The sequence below is a fragment of the Panthera leo genome, chromosome D4 (genome assembly GCF_018350215.1).
Source record: "Panthera leo isolate Ple1 chromosome D4, P.leo_Ple1_pat1.1, whole genome shotgun sequence".
Taxonomy (NCBI): Eukaryota; Metazoa; Chordata; class Mammalia; order Carnivora; family Felidae; genus Panthera; species Panthera leo.
In genome coordinates, this window is record NC_056691.1 from 92,328,845 (window position 1) to 92,342,225 (window position 13,381).

The 13,381-nt window shown below is 67.0% G+C and overlaps 2 protein-coding genes across 4 annotated transcripts; both read left to right on the forward strand.

Moving 5' to 3' along the window:
- Nucleotides 1–235: 235 nt before the first annotated feature.
- On the forward strand, nucleotides 236–8,568 carry CARD9 (caspase recruitment domain family member 9). Of its 3 annotated transcripts, none has more exons than XM_042913384.1 (13): nucleotides 236–405; nucleotides 1,451–1,666; nucleotides 1,845–1,982; nucleotides 2,346–2,650; nucleotides 2,750–2,929; nucleotides 3,304–3,447; nucleotides 3,700–3,825; nucleotides 5,461–5,652; nucleotides 6,129–6,188; nucleotides 6,386–6,431; nucleotides 7,670–7,746; nucleotides 8,132–8,208; nucleotides 8,306–8,568. In XM_042913384.1, the coding sequence occupies exons 2-13, from the start codon at nucleotides 1,483–1,485 to the stop codon at nucleotides 8,403–8,405; spliced, it is 1,629 nt and encodes a 542-aa protein (XP_042769318.1). In that variant the 5' UTR covers nucleotides 236–405; nucleotides 1,451–1,482; the 3' UTR covers nucleotides 8,406–8,568. The 3 variants fall into 3 exon arrangements, with proteins under 3 accessions (XP_042769318.1, XP_042769319.1, XP_042769320.1); XM_042913385.1 differs by having other exon boundaries at nucleotides 6,129–6,170; XM_042913386.1 differs by lacking the exon at nucleotides 6,129–6,188.
- Nucleotides 8,569–8,755: 187 nt separating this feature from the next.
- On the forward strand, nucleotides 8,756–10,562 carry DNLZ (DNL-type zinc finger). Its single transcript, XM_042913387.1, has 3 exons — nucleotides 8,756–8,983; nucleotides 9,362–9,501; nucleotides 10,308–10,562. The coding sequence occupies exons 1-3, from the start codon at nucleotides 8,783–8,785 to the stop codon at nucleotides 10,474–10,476; spliced, it is 510 nt and encodes a 169-aa protein (XP_042769321.1). The 5' UTR covers nucleotides 8,756–8,782; the 3' UTR covers nucleotides 10,477–10,562.
- Nucleotides 10,563–13,381: the final 2,819 nt, after the last annotated feature.

Genomic DNA, 13,381 nt, shown 5'->3' on the forward strand with positions numbered 1-13,381 from the left:
AGCTGCCCGTGCTGGTTTCCAGCCGGCCCCTTCTGGAGAAGCCTCTGGAAGCTTGCATCCAGGCCCGATCAGCCCAGCTGGCGAACCAGCCTCCTCCAGCCTCAAGAGGGCCCTTGCCCACGCTTGGGTTTAGTGGTGCCAGGGCTGGGCCTCAGGCCCCAGCGGGACTTCCACTTCCCTGTGCCCCGCCTCCCGGGCCCTGCCAGGCGGGCGAATCAGAAGGCAGCCCCAGAGACCGGCTCCTTCGGGGAGGACCTGCTCGGGCTCCGTGGAGCTAACCAGCACCAGCAGGAAGTGCGAGGCTTTCCTCCCGGGCTGCCGACGGCACCTCCTCCTGTCCGTCGGATCAGGGTGGCCTGGGCTGGCCAGCGTCCCACTGCACGGGTGCCCCTCAAGGACCCTGAGGTAGGTGGGTCTGCCCCCCTTTCTGAAAGAGGCCGGGAAGATGCCCGGCTCTGCTCAGGGTTCCCGGGGCAGGGACCAGGGTCCTGGGACAAGGACCCCAGAAGGGCACCAAGTGCCCTGTCCCCCTTCAGAGCCGCCCGGAACCTGTTTGCTCATCACAGGGGGGCTCGCAGCAGGGGGCCAGGTGTGGCACCTGTGGATTTTAGGCAGGAAAGGCAGGGAGCGCTCAATGTCACAAGGGCCATCCCAAGTCACCGTCTGTTGCTGGCTGGATGGTGTGACTGAGGGCCGCGGGAAATCAGAGAAGCTCCTCCAAAGACCCTGCCTGTTGCCACCTGCGTCTGGGGGCGGGATTCCCACACTGGCTGAGGGCTGCCTGGCGGCAGGTCAGGGCCTCTCTGAACCCACCACCCAGAGGAGAGCACGACCACACGGCCGCCCCTGGTGTGGCCCAGGCCCGAAGGGAGTGGTTCCCGCCTGCCAATGGAAGGGAGCAGCGGTGGACGGTCCCAATGTGGATGGCCCCCTTGTCAGGCATGGCCAGGGGCGGGCCTCCGCCTCGGAGAGGAGCCCACAGGTGGCAGGTGCCCGGGACCTGGGAGCCTGCAGAGCGTGCCAGAGTGGCCTTGGGGCTGGCCCCTCTCCCGTGGGCGGTCCACACTCACCCTTCCCGTGCCCGCTGTTGCATCACCAGCCGGCCACCGGAAGGAGAGGAGGCGGTAGGGCTAGGCCTGAGCGGGCGCCGCGTCTGGGAAGGAGGAAGTCCCGCACAGCACGGCCTGGCCCCGCCGCCTCCCTCCCCACACCTGCCAGAGAGTCCCTGCCCGTGGGCGGGGGTCACAGAGGCCAGAGCAGGGCATGGGGGTTGTGGGCCACCACCAGCCCCCAGAGCACCTCCACGTCTCCCCCCACGATCGTCAGCACACTGTGGACAGAAAGCCCAGGAGCCGGGGGGGGGGGGGGGGGGGGGGGGGGGGACAGCCGTGCCCAGGGGAGGCCGGGAGCACCGCCCTGGGTGAGCTAGCATCCCGGACACGCCCTCCAGACAGCCGTCCAGAGCGCAGCCGAGCCACCGCCATGTCGGACTACGAGAACGAGGACGAGTGTTGGAGCGCCCTGGAGAGCTTCCGCGTGAAGCTCATCTCCGTCATCGACCCCTCACGCATCACGCCCTACCTGCGGCAGTGCAAGGTGCTGAACCCCGATGACGAGGAGCAGGTGCTCAGTGACCCCAACCTGGTCATCCGCAAGCGGAAAGTGGGTCAGTGCCGCCTCAGCCGGGAGCACGCCCCTCCCCTGCACAACCCCCCCCCCCCCCCAACGGCCCGTTTGCCCCGGGGGCTGTGGCACTTGCGGGCGAGCCGGGCCGGGTGGGCGGCAGGCGGGCCCCGATGGGACCCGGCCCACGGCAGCTCAGCGCCCAGGGCACGTGCTTTCAGGCGTGCTCCTGGACATCCTGCAGCGGACCGGCCACAAGGGCTACGTGGCCTTCCTCGAGAGCCTGGAGCTCTACTACCCGCAGCTGTACAAGAAGGTCACCGGCAAGGAGCCCACCCGTGTCTTCTCCATGATTATCGGTGAGGCCTGGGGCCCTCGCCGACAGGCCCGATGGCTCGTCTCCCGAGAGATGAACTGGGGACAGAAGGAAGCGTTGAGGGGCACATGGGAGTGCCGGCATCGGGGCTCTGTGCCGCTGCTTCTCACTCTGGTGGAGGAAAGACAGACCCGTGCTGACCCTGCCCAAGCCCAGTGCCTGCCTGCCTGGGGGCGAGTCAGGATCTCAGCCTGCTTCCTCGACAGGGAACACCAGCGCCTTGGGGTGGTGTGCGTCCCCGGAGGGGGCGGGGGTGGGGGGGTGGGGGGCGCTGGTCCTCAAGCCCCGGGGCCAGGAGGCGGTGCGGCGGGGGACCAGGCGGGCCCTCTGACGCCGCCGTCCGCAGACGCATCCGGGGAGTCGGGCCTGACGCAGCTGCTGATGAGCGAGGTGCTGAAGCTGCAGAGGAAGGCTCAGGACCTGACCCAACTGCTGAGCTCCAAGGACGACCTCATCAAGGAGCTGCGGGTGAAGGACAGCCTGCTGCGCAAGCACCAGGAGCGCGTGCAGCGGCTCAAGGAGGAGCTGGAGGCGGGCAGCCGCGAGCTCAAGCGCTGCAAGGACGAGAACTACGAGCTGGCCATGCGCCTGGCCCGCCAGAGCGAGGAGAAGGGCGCTGCGCTCATGCGGACCCGCGACCTGCAGCTGGAGGTGCCCGGGCTCCCCGCGCCTGCGGAGCTGCGGGGCTGGGGCGGGGGGAGGGGGCTGCCGGGCACCGTGCGGCCGGAGGGCTGACAGGGTCTCCCGCAGATCGAGCGGCTCAAGCACAGCCTCATGAAGGCGGAGGACGACTGCAGGGTGGAGCGCAGACACACGCTGAAGCTCCGCCACGCCATGGAGCAGCGGCCCAGCCAGGAGCTGCTGTGGGAGCTGCAGCAGGAGAAGGCCTTGCTGCAGGCGCGCGTGCAGGAGCTGGAGGCCGCCGCGCAGGTGTGGGCGGGGCAGGCGCGAGACTGGAGGCCAATGCGCGGGTGTGGGCGGGGCAGGCGCGGGACTGGAGGCCGAAGCGCGGGTGTGGGCGGGGCGGGCGCGGGACCGGAGGCCAATGCGCGGGTGTGGGCGGGGCAGGCGCGGGACTGGGGGCCCCCCTGCGGGTGTGGGTGAGACATACGCGGGACTAGGGGGCCCCGGGTGGGGGTGGCATGCGCGGGACTGGGGGCCCCTTGCGGGTGGGGGGGGGTGCAAGCAGGAGCTGGGGGCCCCGGGTGGGGGGCGCCTGGCAGGACGCCGGTGCGGTGCGGAGAGTAGGGCCCCCCTGAAGCCCGGCCGCTTCCCTGCCGCTCTCTCCCCTTCGCCGCCCGCAGGAAGGAACGCCGGACAAGAGCAGCCCGTACATCCAGGTGCTGGAGGCGGACTGGAGGCAGGCGCTGCGGGAGCACCAGGAGAAAGCTAACACCATCCTGTCCCTGCGCAAGGATCTGCGACAGGGCGAGGCTCTGCGCGCCCGGGTACACAGCTGGGGCCGGCTGGGTGGCTGGGCTTGGGGGGCTGCCCCGTGCGCACTCAGCTGCACAGCCCCCCTACCTCACTCCTTCCCTGGGGCGGAGGCGCGGGGGCCTGGCCTCCTCTCCCCACACTGCCCCAGGCCAGTCTGGAAGCTGAGGGCCTGCAGGGACCCAGCTGGGCCTGACCAAGGGGCCGGGCAGGGGCGGCGGCGGGGGCGGGCGCGGGCGGTGGGGGCTAGCGGCTGGCTCCCGTAGTGCGTGGAGGAGAAGGAGGTGTTCGAGCTGCGGTGTCTGGCCCTACGGAAGGACTGCGAGATGTACAAGGACCGCATCGCGGCCGTCCTGCAGCAGATGGAAGAGGTCGCCTCCGAGAGGGACCAGGTAGGTGCCGCCTCCCACCTGCCAGGACGCCTGCGGGCGAGGGCGCGGCAAGGGTCGCTCCGGGTCGTGTGGCCTCCAGGGCAGGAGGTTTTAGGGGAGGGCAGTAGTCAGAGTGCTTTTTCTTCCTTTTTATTAAGTTTAGTTACTTATTTTGAGAGAGCACGAGTGGGGGAGGGACAGACAGGGAGAGAGAGAGAGTCCCAAGCAGGCTCCACACTGTCAGCACAGAGCCCCATGTGGGGCCTGAACCCACGAACTGTGAGATCACGACCTGAGCCAAAATCAAGAGTTGGATGCTTAACCGACTGAGCCCCCCAGGCGCCCCAATATCAGAGTGCTTTTAAATAACAAAACCTATATGTGCTCGTTGACAGACGTGAATGATAGCAAGGTGACCCCCTCCCCCCCCCTGCCCCCCCCCCGCCCCCCCCCCCCGCCCCCCCCCGCCCCCCCCCGCCCCCCCCCCCCGCCTGTTGCCGGGAACCCCATACCCCATAGCGGGTTGTACTTTCAGATTTTGTTTGGTGTACATAGTTTCGTTTTTGTGTTAACAAGAACGCAAACTATTGTAATTGGCAAATAGGTTTTTAAATTAAAAAACCGTGGACACCTTGGCTGGCCGCACTCCTGGGAACAGGAGCTGCGCAAGTCCGTCTGGGGCTGCGTCCACTCACTGCTTCCCACCACTTTCCCATCACGTCACCTGGGTCTTTTCTAATCAGCTACACTCAAGTGCTCCGGTGACATTCTGGAGGGTAACCGGCCACCTCTATTGGGAGCCCCTAACTGTGCAGTTACACGTCTGAAGACGTTTCCCACAGGGAGGACGGTAACGCGGAGACAGCTCGGTGCCCCGGTGCCGGACACAGTGGGAAGCGGGGCAGCCCAGCTCACAGCGGGGCTGCTGGAGCAGGGCTCAGCAGGGGACAGCTCGTAGCCACCAGAGGCAGGCCGTCAGCCAGGGACGCTAGGGCCAGGCAGCCGAGGGGAGTGGGTAGGGCCGTCTCAGGTTGGTCCTAAGTGGGAAGCAGGCACAGACATGGCAGTTCTCGGTGATCCATCAAGTCCTGGCTGTTGGGGGCCAACCGTTCTAGGGGACGTGGTTTAGCTTCCTGGATTGTTGGTACGGACAGAAGACCGGTTGTGACTCCGGTAGGGCCCGCCCCCCGCGCCGGGCTGGTCACCGTGGGCGTCGGGCAGGCTGCCGGCTGCTGCTGCGGGTGGGTCAGAGCTGTGTCCTCAGGTGCGGTCCGGCTGTCCCGTGTTTGTACGTGCGGCACGTCCCCCCAGAGGGACGGGCGCGATACGGCACGTTAACACAGTCGCTAACAACCACGTTCCGGACATCAAGCCACGCCAACCCAGTGAAGGCCGTGCAAGGGGCGGAAGCGTGTGCTGGATGCGCGCACGGGGAGGAGTCTCAGGGGGCACGGGGGCCGGCAGGGACTGCTCTGAGATGGAGGCTGCAGGTTTCAGCTTCGCCTTTTCTGAGCCCTCCGCTTCCCATCATGAGCCCCTATTACCTGCGCCAGCCCTCAAGCGCCACCCTAGGCCGGCCGAGAGGCGGGGGCGGGACTGGGGCCTCCAGGCACCCGGCCTCGCCATCCCCGCGCCTGCCCCCTGCCATCCCCGCAGGCCATCGCCACGCGGGAGGAGCTGCACACACAGCACTCTCGGAGCCTGCAGGAGAAGGACGCGCTGCGAAAGCAGGTCCGCGAGCTGGCCGAGAAGGCCGACGAGTTGCAGCTACAGCTGTTCCAGTGCGAGGGCCAGCGGCTGGCCCTGGAGGGCAGACTCAAGCGGCAACAGCTGGAGACGCTCATCCTGGTGGGTCTCCTGGGGGCTGGGGACCTGCGTAGCGCCCGCTGGGCAGAGCTGCAGCCGCCGTAGGACAGCGGGCAGTGGCCCTCAGGGGCAAGTGTGTCTCCAGAGACCCCAGGCCCACAGGAAGGGCCGCCGGACAGCCCTGGCCCTGGCCCTGGCCCGGATACTTCTTATCTGCCGGTGATCGGGGCGCATCCCCGGCCTTCCCAAGCCCCCTCCGTCCTCTGCAAAGGGCCCTCCTCCTGGTGGGGTACAGGGTGTGGCACAGCTCAGGTTCTGGCAGGCCATTCTGGGTGGCACGAGGGGGAGGGAGAGATGTTCTGGGCAGGGGCCCGAGCCAGTCGTGGCCTGGAGAGGAGGACCTCCCTGGAGCACAGCAGCTGGCCTGGGGCCCCTCACCACGCCCCACGCTACCCCATGCCTGGGGGTGACTGCGTTTCCCCACGTCCTGCTGATGGCCTCCTCCTCTGTGACCACAGAGCTCTGACCTGGAGGACAGCTCACCCAGGAACTCCCAGGACGTGAGTGTGAACCTCAGGGTAGGCTCTGGGCCACAGCTTCTGCCAGAGCACAGTCCCCTCTGGGAGCTGGGCCAGCCGCGCTTCTCCCAGGCGTTAGGAGGGCAGAGAGGCCTTCCTGCCCGGTTGCCAAAGAGCAGCACAGCAGGGGAGGTGGGCAGGGGAGGTGGGTCTCGGGAGGGTGGCCACCTAACTGGATGCCTGTCTCTCCCTGGAAGCTCTCGCTACCCCCGGACCTGGAGGCCACCCGGCTGTCAGACAAAGGTGAGGAGGGGAGCGGCCTCTCACGGACGAGTCTGGCCAAGGCCTACTCGTCGCCCTGACTTGGCACCAGCCCTGACTCTGGGCGCGCACGGCCCCATCCACTGATCCTTCACAACCTGACCTTACGGTTGGAGACATTGAGGCTCAGAGGCACGAGAAATCCTCCAGGCTCCCCAGCGAGCAGACGAGAGCCCGTGTGCAGGGCCCGTGCCCCATCTCCAATGTTGAGAGCGCGTCCCTCCCTCGGAGCCCACTCTGGGTCCGGAAGGCAGAGTGTGGCCTTCTGCTCTCCCCCCGGCGTCTTCCTGGGTAGGGGGCAGGGCAAGTCCAGTGTAGGAGATGCAAACAGCGGGGAAGGTGGGCCATCTCAGGGCCAGGCACAGGGGCAGCAGGGAGATGGCCTGGAGGAGTGAGGAGGGCTCAAGGGTTCTCTCTGAACGTGGCTGTCAGAGGGGAGGTGGGGAGGGGCCACCTCAGGGGTGGTGCGGGAGGCCAGACAGACGTCCTCAGCATCGGGCCTCGCCGCCGGTCTCCAAAGAAGGCAAAAGGGAAGCAGCCAGTGCAGAAGTGAAGGAGCTGGGAAGCCTGCTGCTGCCCGGAGACCTGAGCTACAGGCCACGGAGCCAGTCCCAACATGGGGGCAGGCGGTCAGGACCCAGCAGACACTGAGTGTTGGGGGGAGGTCTGGGAGCCCCAACCCAGGGGTGGCATGGCCCCTCGAAAGAGTCAGGACGGGCTTCAGGGTCAGAGGCCTGGCCTTCACAGGCTCTGGCCTCTTCCCCTGTGATGTTGCTGAGACTGGATGTCCAGTCTCCCATCATGGCCAGTTAGGGGAGCCAGCCCATCAGAGCACCTTCTGTTCGAGGGTCCTGAGCCCTGGGCCCGTGCAGGCCCGGACAAATTCTGAGGGGACCTGGCAGCCTGGAACGTTCTGTTTCCAACTGATGCAGTGCCCCGGCCCCCACCCGGAGGAGCAGGGTTGGATGCTGGGGCACTGCCTGGTGGGCTTCCAGCAGCCTCTGCCTGCCTAGAGGGAGTCAGGAGTGGGGAGTGACATCTCTGAGCCCCAGTCCCCTCATCTACACAATGGGAGACCTCTAGGGGTCCGAGTGAGGACCCAGGAGATGATGCAGGACTGGCCCAGAAGCAGCGGGGGTGAGCAGGTGGCCGGGTGTTGACTATGCTAAGCGTGGTCCCAGCTGCTGGGTGGGACCCACAGGCCTAACTCTCCATTCCAGGTGGCCCCGCCAACAGGGACAGCCCACAGCAGCCCCCTGAGGCTCTGCAGGAGGAACCGCTTCCACTGATCCCCAGCGTAAGGCTTCCTGGGGGGGCAGGGGTCTCTGCAGCCCTAGGATGCCCCCGACACGGGCTTCCGTGTGACGGAGCCCAGGGAGGGTGACTGTTCAACCTGGATGCCTGGGGGTGGTTGCAAGAGTCTCTGCCCAGTGCGGTCTTGGGGTGCGCTGTTGGAAACAGGAAGCCTAGTCCTCCCTTCCCGGACGAAGCAGCCTGGTCGGGACAGGGCGTGGCAGCCGCGGAAAGCCTGTCTCCTGTGCGGCTCTGGGTGGGAGCAGGCGGCCCCGCGCGCTGTCGTAGAAGGGACGCCGGCTTGGAGCCCGCGCCAGGCTGGCTCTGTGTCCCAGGGGCGGGGAGTGGGGGGGGGTCCCCTGGGAGCCTGAGCCGCTCTCCTCCCCCAGAACGCCGGCCTGAGCGGCGGCGAGCCCCCGGAGAAGGAGCGGCGGCGCCTCAAGGAGAGCTTCGAGAACTACCGCAGGTGCGCCCAGCGGGCGGTGGGCGGCCCCAGGCGGGCTTCGGGAGAGCCGGCCGAGGAGGGGCGCTGCCGCCTTGCTGACACCCGCTCGCCCCTGCAGGAAGCGCGCCCTCAGAAAGCTGCAGCACGGCTCGAGGCAGGGGGAGGCGGACTGGGAGAACACCACGGGCAGCGACAACACCGACACGGAGGGCTCCTAGCCAGCCCGGCATGCGAGGAGGACGGGGCGCCGAGCCCGAGGGGCGCAGGCACGCCGGCGCCCACGCACCGTGATTTGCACAGGCGTGCTCTGTCTGTGCGACGCAGATGCGTGCAGCAGTGTCAGAAATGCAGTTTCATAAATAAAGGACTGCCGTCCCAGCACCGCCGCCTCTGGTGGCTTCGCTCCCGCTTGTACCTCCCAGCCGCGCGTGCACCTCCCGCCTCCAGGGGGCAGTAGAGCACAGCCTGCCCGTCGGCGGACGGAAGCCGGAAAGGGCCGCTTCCGTCGAGTGCCCGCTTCCAAGATGGCGGCTGCGCGGCCTCAGCGAGGCGGGGCGAGGTGGGGCAAAGCGGGAGACCGAGGTCGGAGGGCGGGATGCTGCGGGCCGCGCTGGGGCGCGTTGGGCCGCTGCTAAGCCGCACGCGGCCCCGGGGGCCCGGCCTGAGGTGGCTGTGGGGACGCGGGGCAGGCCCAGGGGCCGCGGGGAGAAGGCGGGCCGGGGTCTGGGGCTGGCGGCGCTTGAGCTCGGCTCCGGGGCCCGGGTCCGCGCACTACCAGCTTGTCTACACTTGCAAGGTGAGCGCGCAACGGGTGCAAGGCTGGGTCTGCATCTGGTGCTGCCTGGCGCGGCGGGATAGAGGTGCCCTGTGCCCGCGGCACGACAGCATGAAGGGGCAGGGCTATCCGGGGGGGCGGGTTCTTTCCTGGAGAGAGGTGAGGCTACATCCGGGGGCGGGCCTTTCCAGGAGAGGGGTGGGCCTGCGCGGAGGGGTGGAGTTATTTCCCAGAGGCGGGGCCTTTCCGGGATCGGGGTGGGCTGTCTCAGAAAGGGCCGGCCCTTCCGGAGAGGGCAGGCCCTGCCCAGAGATGGAGTTAATCCTCAGAGGGGGCGGGGTCTTCCTTGAGGGGCGGGGCCAAGTACTTGGACTCACCTGGGCTGCGGGTCTCCCCCAGGTCTGTGGGACTCGGTCCTCCAAGCGCATCTCCAAGCTGGCCTATCACCAGGGCGTGGTCATCGTGACCTGCCCCGGCTGCCAGAATCACCACATCATCGCCGACAACCTGGGCTGGTTCTCAGACCTGGATGGGAAGAGGTGAGGCTGCCTGGACAGGGGTGGGGGGACAGAGGCCTGTGTGCCAGGGCTGGCCTGGTGGGTCAGGAGCCCCGCCCCACCTTTCCCTGGGGCGCCCTTCCAGTCCACTTCCCCAGCCTTGTCAATGCAGGAGGAGCCGTTAAGTTTAAGTTTCAGGTGAACAAGGAACTTCAGCATAAGTAAGTCCCCAGGAGAGACTTGTTTTTCTTTGCTAAACTTTTCCACCCTAGACCAGCCCACTTTGGTCCTGCTTCACTGCCTGACCTCTGCCCTCACCGGTGTGGCCTTTGGGGTCTGCAAGACCCAGTTACGTGTCAGGGCTCTGGGCCCCCGCTAAAGTGAGGGGTCAGACTAGGCGACTCTTGCAGCCATGACTCCCTTTCATTCTGTGGCTCCTTCCTTCCCCTGCAAAGTTTTGTGCAGTGCCCGCTCCCGAGCAGGGTCCTAGCTCCTCTTCTGCCAGTGCTGGCTGGTCGGTCACACCAGACCTGGGGCGTGTGTGAGGCGGTGTGGACCCCTCCTGTGGAGAGCAGTGGGGGCAGTGGTCAGGATCCTCCTGGCCGGTGGCCCGGGCACTTCAGTTCGGCTTCTGAGCAAGTGTCCGTCCTACTTGTGAATGGGATGGTAACAGCACCTTCCTCTGGGGGCTCTGGAGGTCCCTCAGGTCAGCACGCAGGGCCCTTGATGGCACACCAGTGTGGGGACCCACATTCCTGGCTCGAGCCCGGCCTTGGGGTTCCCCTGAAGGACCAAGGTACGGGATGGGCTCTGGGCCTGGAGTGTCACGGTGCCTCCTCGTCTCTCAGGAATATCGAAGAAATCCTGGCGGCCAGAGGGGAGAAGGTGTGCCGAGTGGCTGGCGATGGGGCCCTGGAGCTGGTTTTAGAGGCTGCAGGGAACTCCAAATCCACCTCTGCTCCAGAAGCGAGTGAGGACCAGGATCCCACTCACCCTGGCAAGACGGAGCCTAGCTGACCCTGCCTCTGCCTTCAAGAAGATGCTTCAGCCCTGGGCTCTTCCGGACTTGCCTGTTTTCTGTCAATAAACAAACATCACTCGGACACGATGGGCCCTGGGGCCTTCTTGTTGTCCCTGGTTCCAGAGTCCGAAACGACTCCCAGGAGCCCTGCCAGGTGCTGCTGGCCGGGGCCTTCTGCAGCAGCAAGACCCTGGCCCTCCCCTGTCCCCCTGCACAGAGGACTCGGCTTCCAGCTGCGTCCGTGTGGGGAGCGGCCGGATGGGGAGCCTGAGCCCCTCCGGGCCGTGGCCGGGTGGCCCTGGGCAGGTCCCTTTGCCCCTCCGAACCTCTGCCTTCCCAGCAGAAGATGAAGACCCTAACGGTGATGCCTGGTCAGGTGAAAGGACAGGAAGACAAGGTTTAGGGCAGGTGTGGGGTGGCTCAGACTCGCGGCTCCGGCCTTGCTGGGTCTGGGGGAGGCCTAGAAGGGATGGCTGACCAGCCACTGGTCTTCCTGGGGAGGATCAGCACCCCCCCCGCCCCCCGTGGGTCCTGTCCCTCTGGCCAGACACAGGGCGGCTCTCCAGACCTTCCTTCCTCCCGTGCTACCTGCCATCCCCCTACACCTGGACAGCGCTCAGGAGCCAGCGCCGACCTCAGCCCTGACCCTTGGCTGCCAGCCAAACGAAGTCAGCAAATCAGGCCGCTCGCTGTGGCCACAGCTGAGCCCGGTGGCCGTGGGGGCGAGGGGGTGGGAGTGTTGGCTGCTGTCTGACGGGCGGGGCCGTGTGCCCCACGTTTGAGATCGAAGCGTGTTTATTTCCAGAAGCGTGACCTTCACCACTAATCACCAGCCGCAGTCTCGCAGATCCTGGCAGGATCCGGGCTCCTGACTCTGCGCCCCCATCAGCGCCCGGAGCTTTGTCATTGTTCTGCGGGGCGTTGACAGTTTGTGCTTCGACTCGATTACCCCCTGTCTTTCCCCTGGCAGACAACCGTCTATTATTCCCCCTCAGTGCCTCCTGTGCCGTTTGTGGAGACTGCCGGCCTGGGTGCTCAGCCAGCCCCCCGGGCAGGGGAGGGGGGCTGCTCCCCGACGCGGGCACAGGAGGCAGGGCTGGGCCTGAGCCTAGCCGCTCACTGTCCCCAGAGGGTTGAGACCAAAGTTCGGCGGCGGGAGGGGGGATGGCGGGCAGGGACACTGCTGGACTGACAGTGCAGAGCCGGGCACAGGAGGGCGGCCCAGGCCAGTCCCTCCCTTCACAGATGGGGAAACTGAGACCTGTGGTCTGGACATGGGTATAGACCATACGTTCCACCTGCTGTATTCTAATGCTTGATGGCTGGGCCCTGCCGACCCTGGGGGCACTGCCCCTCCCAGGGTTAGTGCCTGGAGATGGGAAAAGACTCGCCCCTGAGTGCACCCCGTGGCCAGGTACCAGCCAACCAGGGGCGGCCCCCACTCCCAGAGCCACTCAAGCTTCCTGCGCTGTCGCTTCCTGTGGAAACCACAGCCCTTGGAGCCTTTAGCATGTGAGCCACTGAGAGACAGCATGGCACCCCCGTGCTATTGGACCGCAGAGCCTGGTCAGGGCACCAGGGTTCCCGGAGCACCAGAACTACTGCTTCGGGGGGCTCTAGTGACAGCTCCCCGGGGCCCCTGCAGGTGCAGATCCTGATGGCACCCTGCAGCTCCGACCAGCTTTTGCCCTCCCGGTGCCCCCTCGCCCTCAAGGGTCTCCTGACCCCCCACTCCTGCCCCCGCTGTCAGGCCTCCTGTGGTCACGTGGGGGCCCCATGCCGAGCGGGTCACTGGGAGTTTGGTGAGCGAGGCCTCTCCCGAACCCAGCATCTCTCCGCCTGGGGACACAGCGCCTTATGACAGCCGTTGGGTGGGGGTGTCACCCCCAAGCCAGCTCCTCGGTTGCACCCCCACAGACCGCGGCCCGGCACGCATCCGCCGGCGGTGCCCGGGGTCCCGGGCGCCCCACGCCTCCCTTGCTCCGTGGCCCCAGCAGGTCCTGGGCAGGTGAGCCGCAGCCCTGCATCGGCGGGGACTCAGGACTGGAAAGGTGCCTGCGCTTCGTGTGACGTGGTCCACTTAGGACCGAGACGGCCCCTCCCAGAGCAGAGGACGGCGGGGTCAACCTGTCACCAAGTGGCTGGCCGCCACTGGCTGGTCACCCCGCCGTGGGCTTGCTTCCCCAGGTAAGGTTGGCCACCTGGGCCCTCCCAAAGGACCAGCATCCCCGCACCCTTACACTAACCCTGACGCGACAGCATTCACTTGGCAGACTTTATTTTTTTGGGAAAAACAAAAAACCATGTACCTCTTGGGTTGGAAAGGACCCACTGACAACAGGGCAAACACGTGTGAGCAATAAATATGCTTGTACATTCAAGTATGTGGGGGCCCGAGGGGGGCCCGTGTTCTGGCATCTGGCCCCCCCACACCCCGGGCTCCCACCCACACCTTTCAGAGCATCAGAGCCCAGGGCCCCCAGGCCGTACTGCGGGGTGGGGGTCCGGCCGCCTCCCCCGCCAGGAGGGCCTCTGAGAAAGATGGAGGGAGCCCAGCTGGGGCACTGCCTGAGGAGGACGTGGCCACCTCACGCCCTGGGGGCTGCGGGGCTGGGCGGGGGGGGGGGGGGGGGGGGGGGGTGGGGGGGGGTGGCTCTCCAGAAGGGCTGGTGGCGGGCCAAGGCAGGGGCCTTTCCTGCACAATCCCATGGGTGGGCTTGGCTGTGTGGGGGCTGGACCCTCCCCATAGAAGGCAGTGATGTCACCTTCCCAGCTTGGGGCGCAGCGAGGGCTGGGTGCCCAGGGTTGGGCCGAGCTGAACCCCCCCCCAGCTTTTGCCGCCGGCCCCCGGGCCTGCCGCAGTCCCTGTCCTGGGCCTCTGTCCTGTCCTGCTCTGTCCCT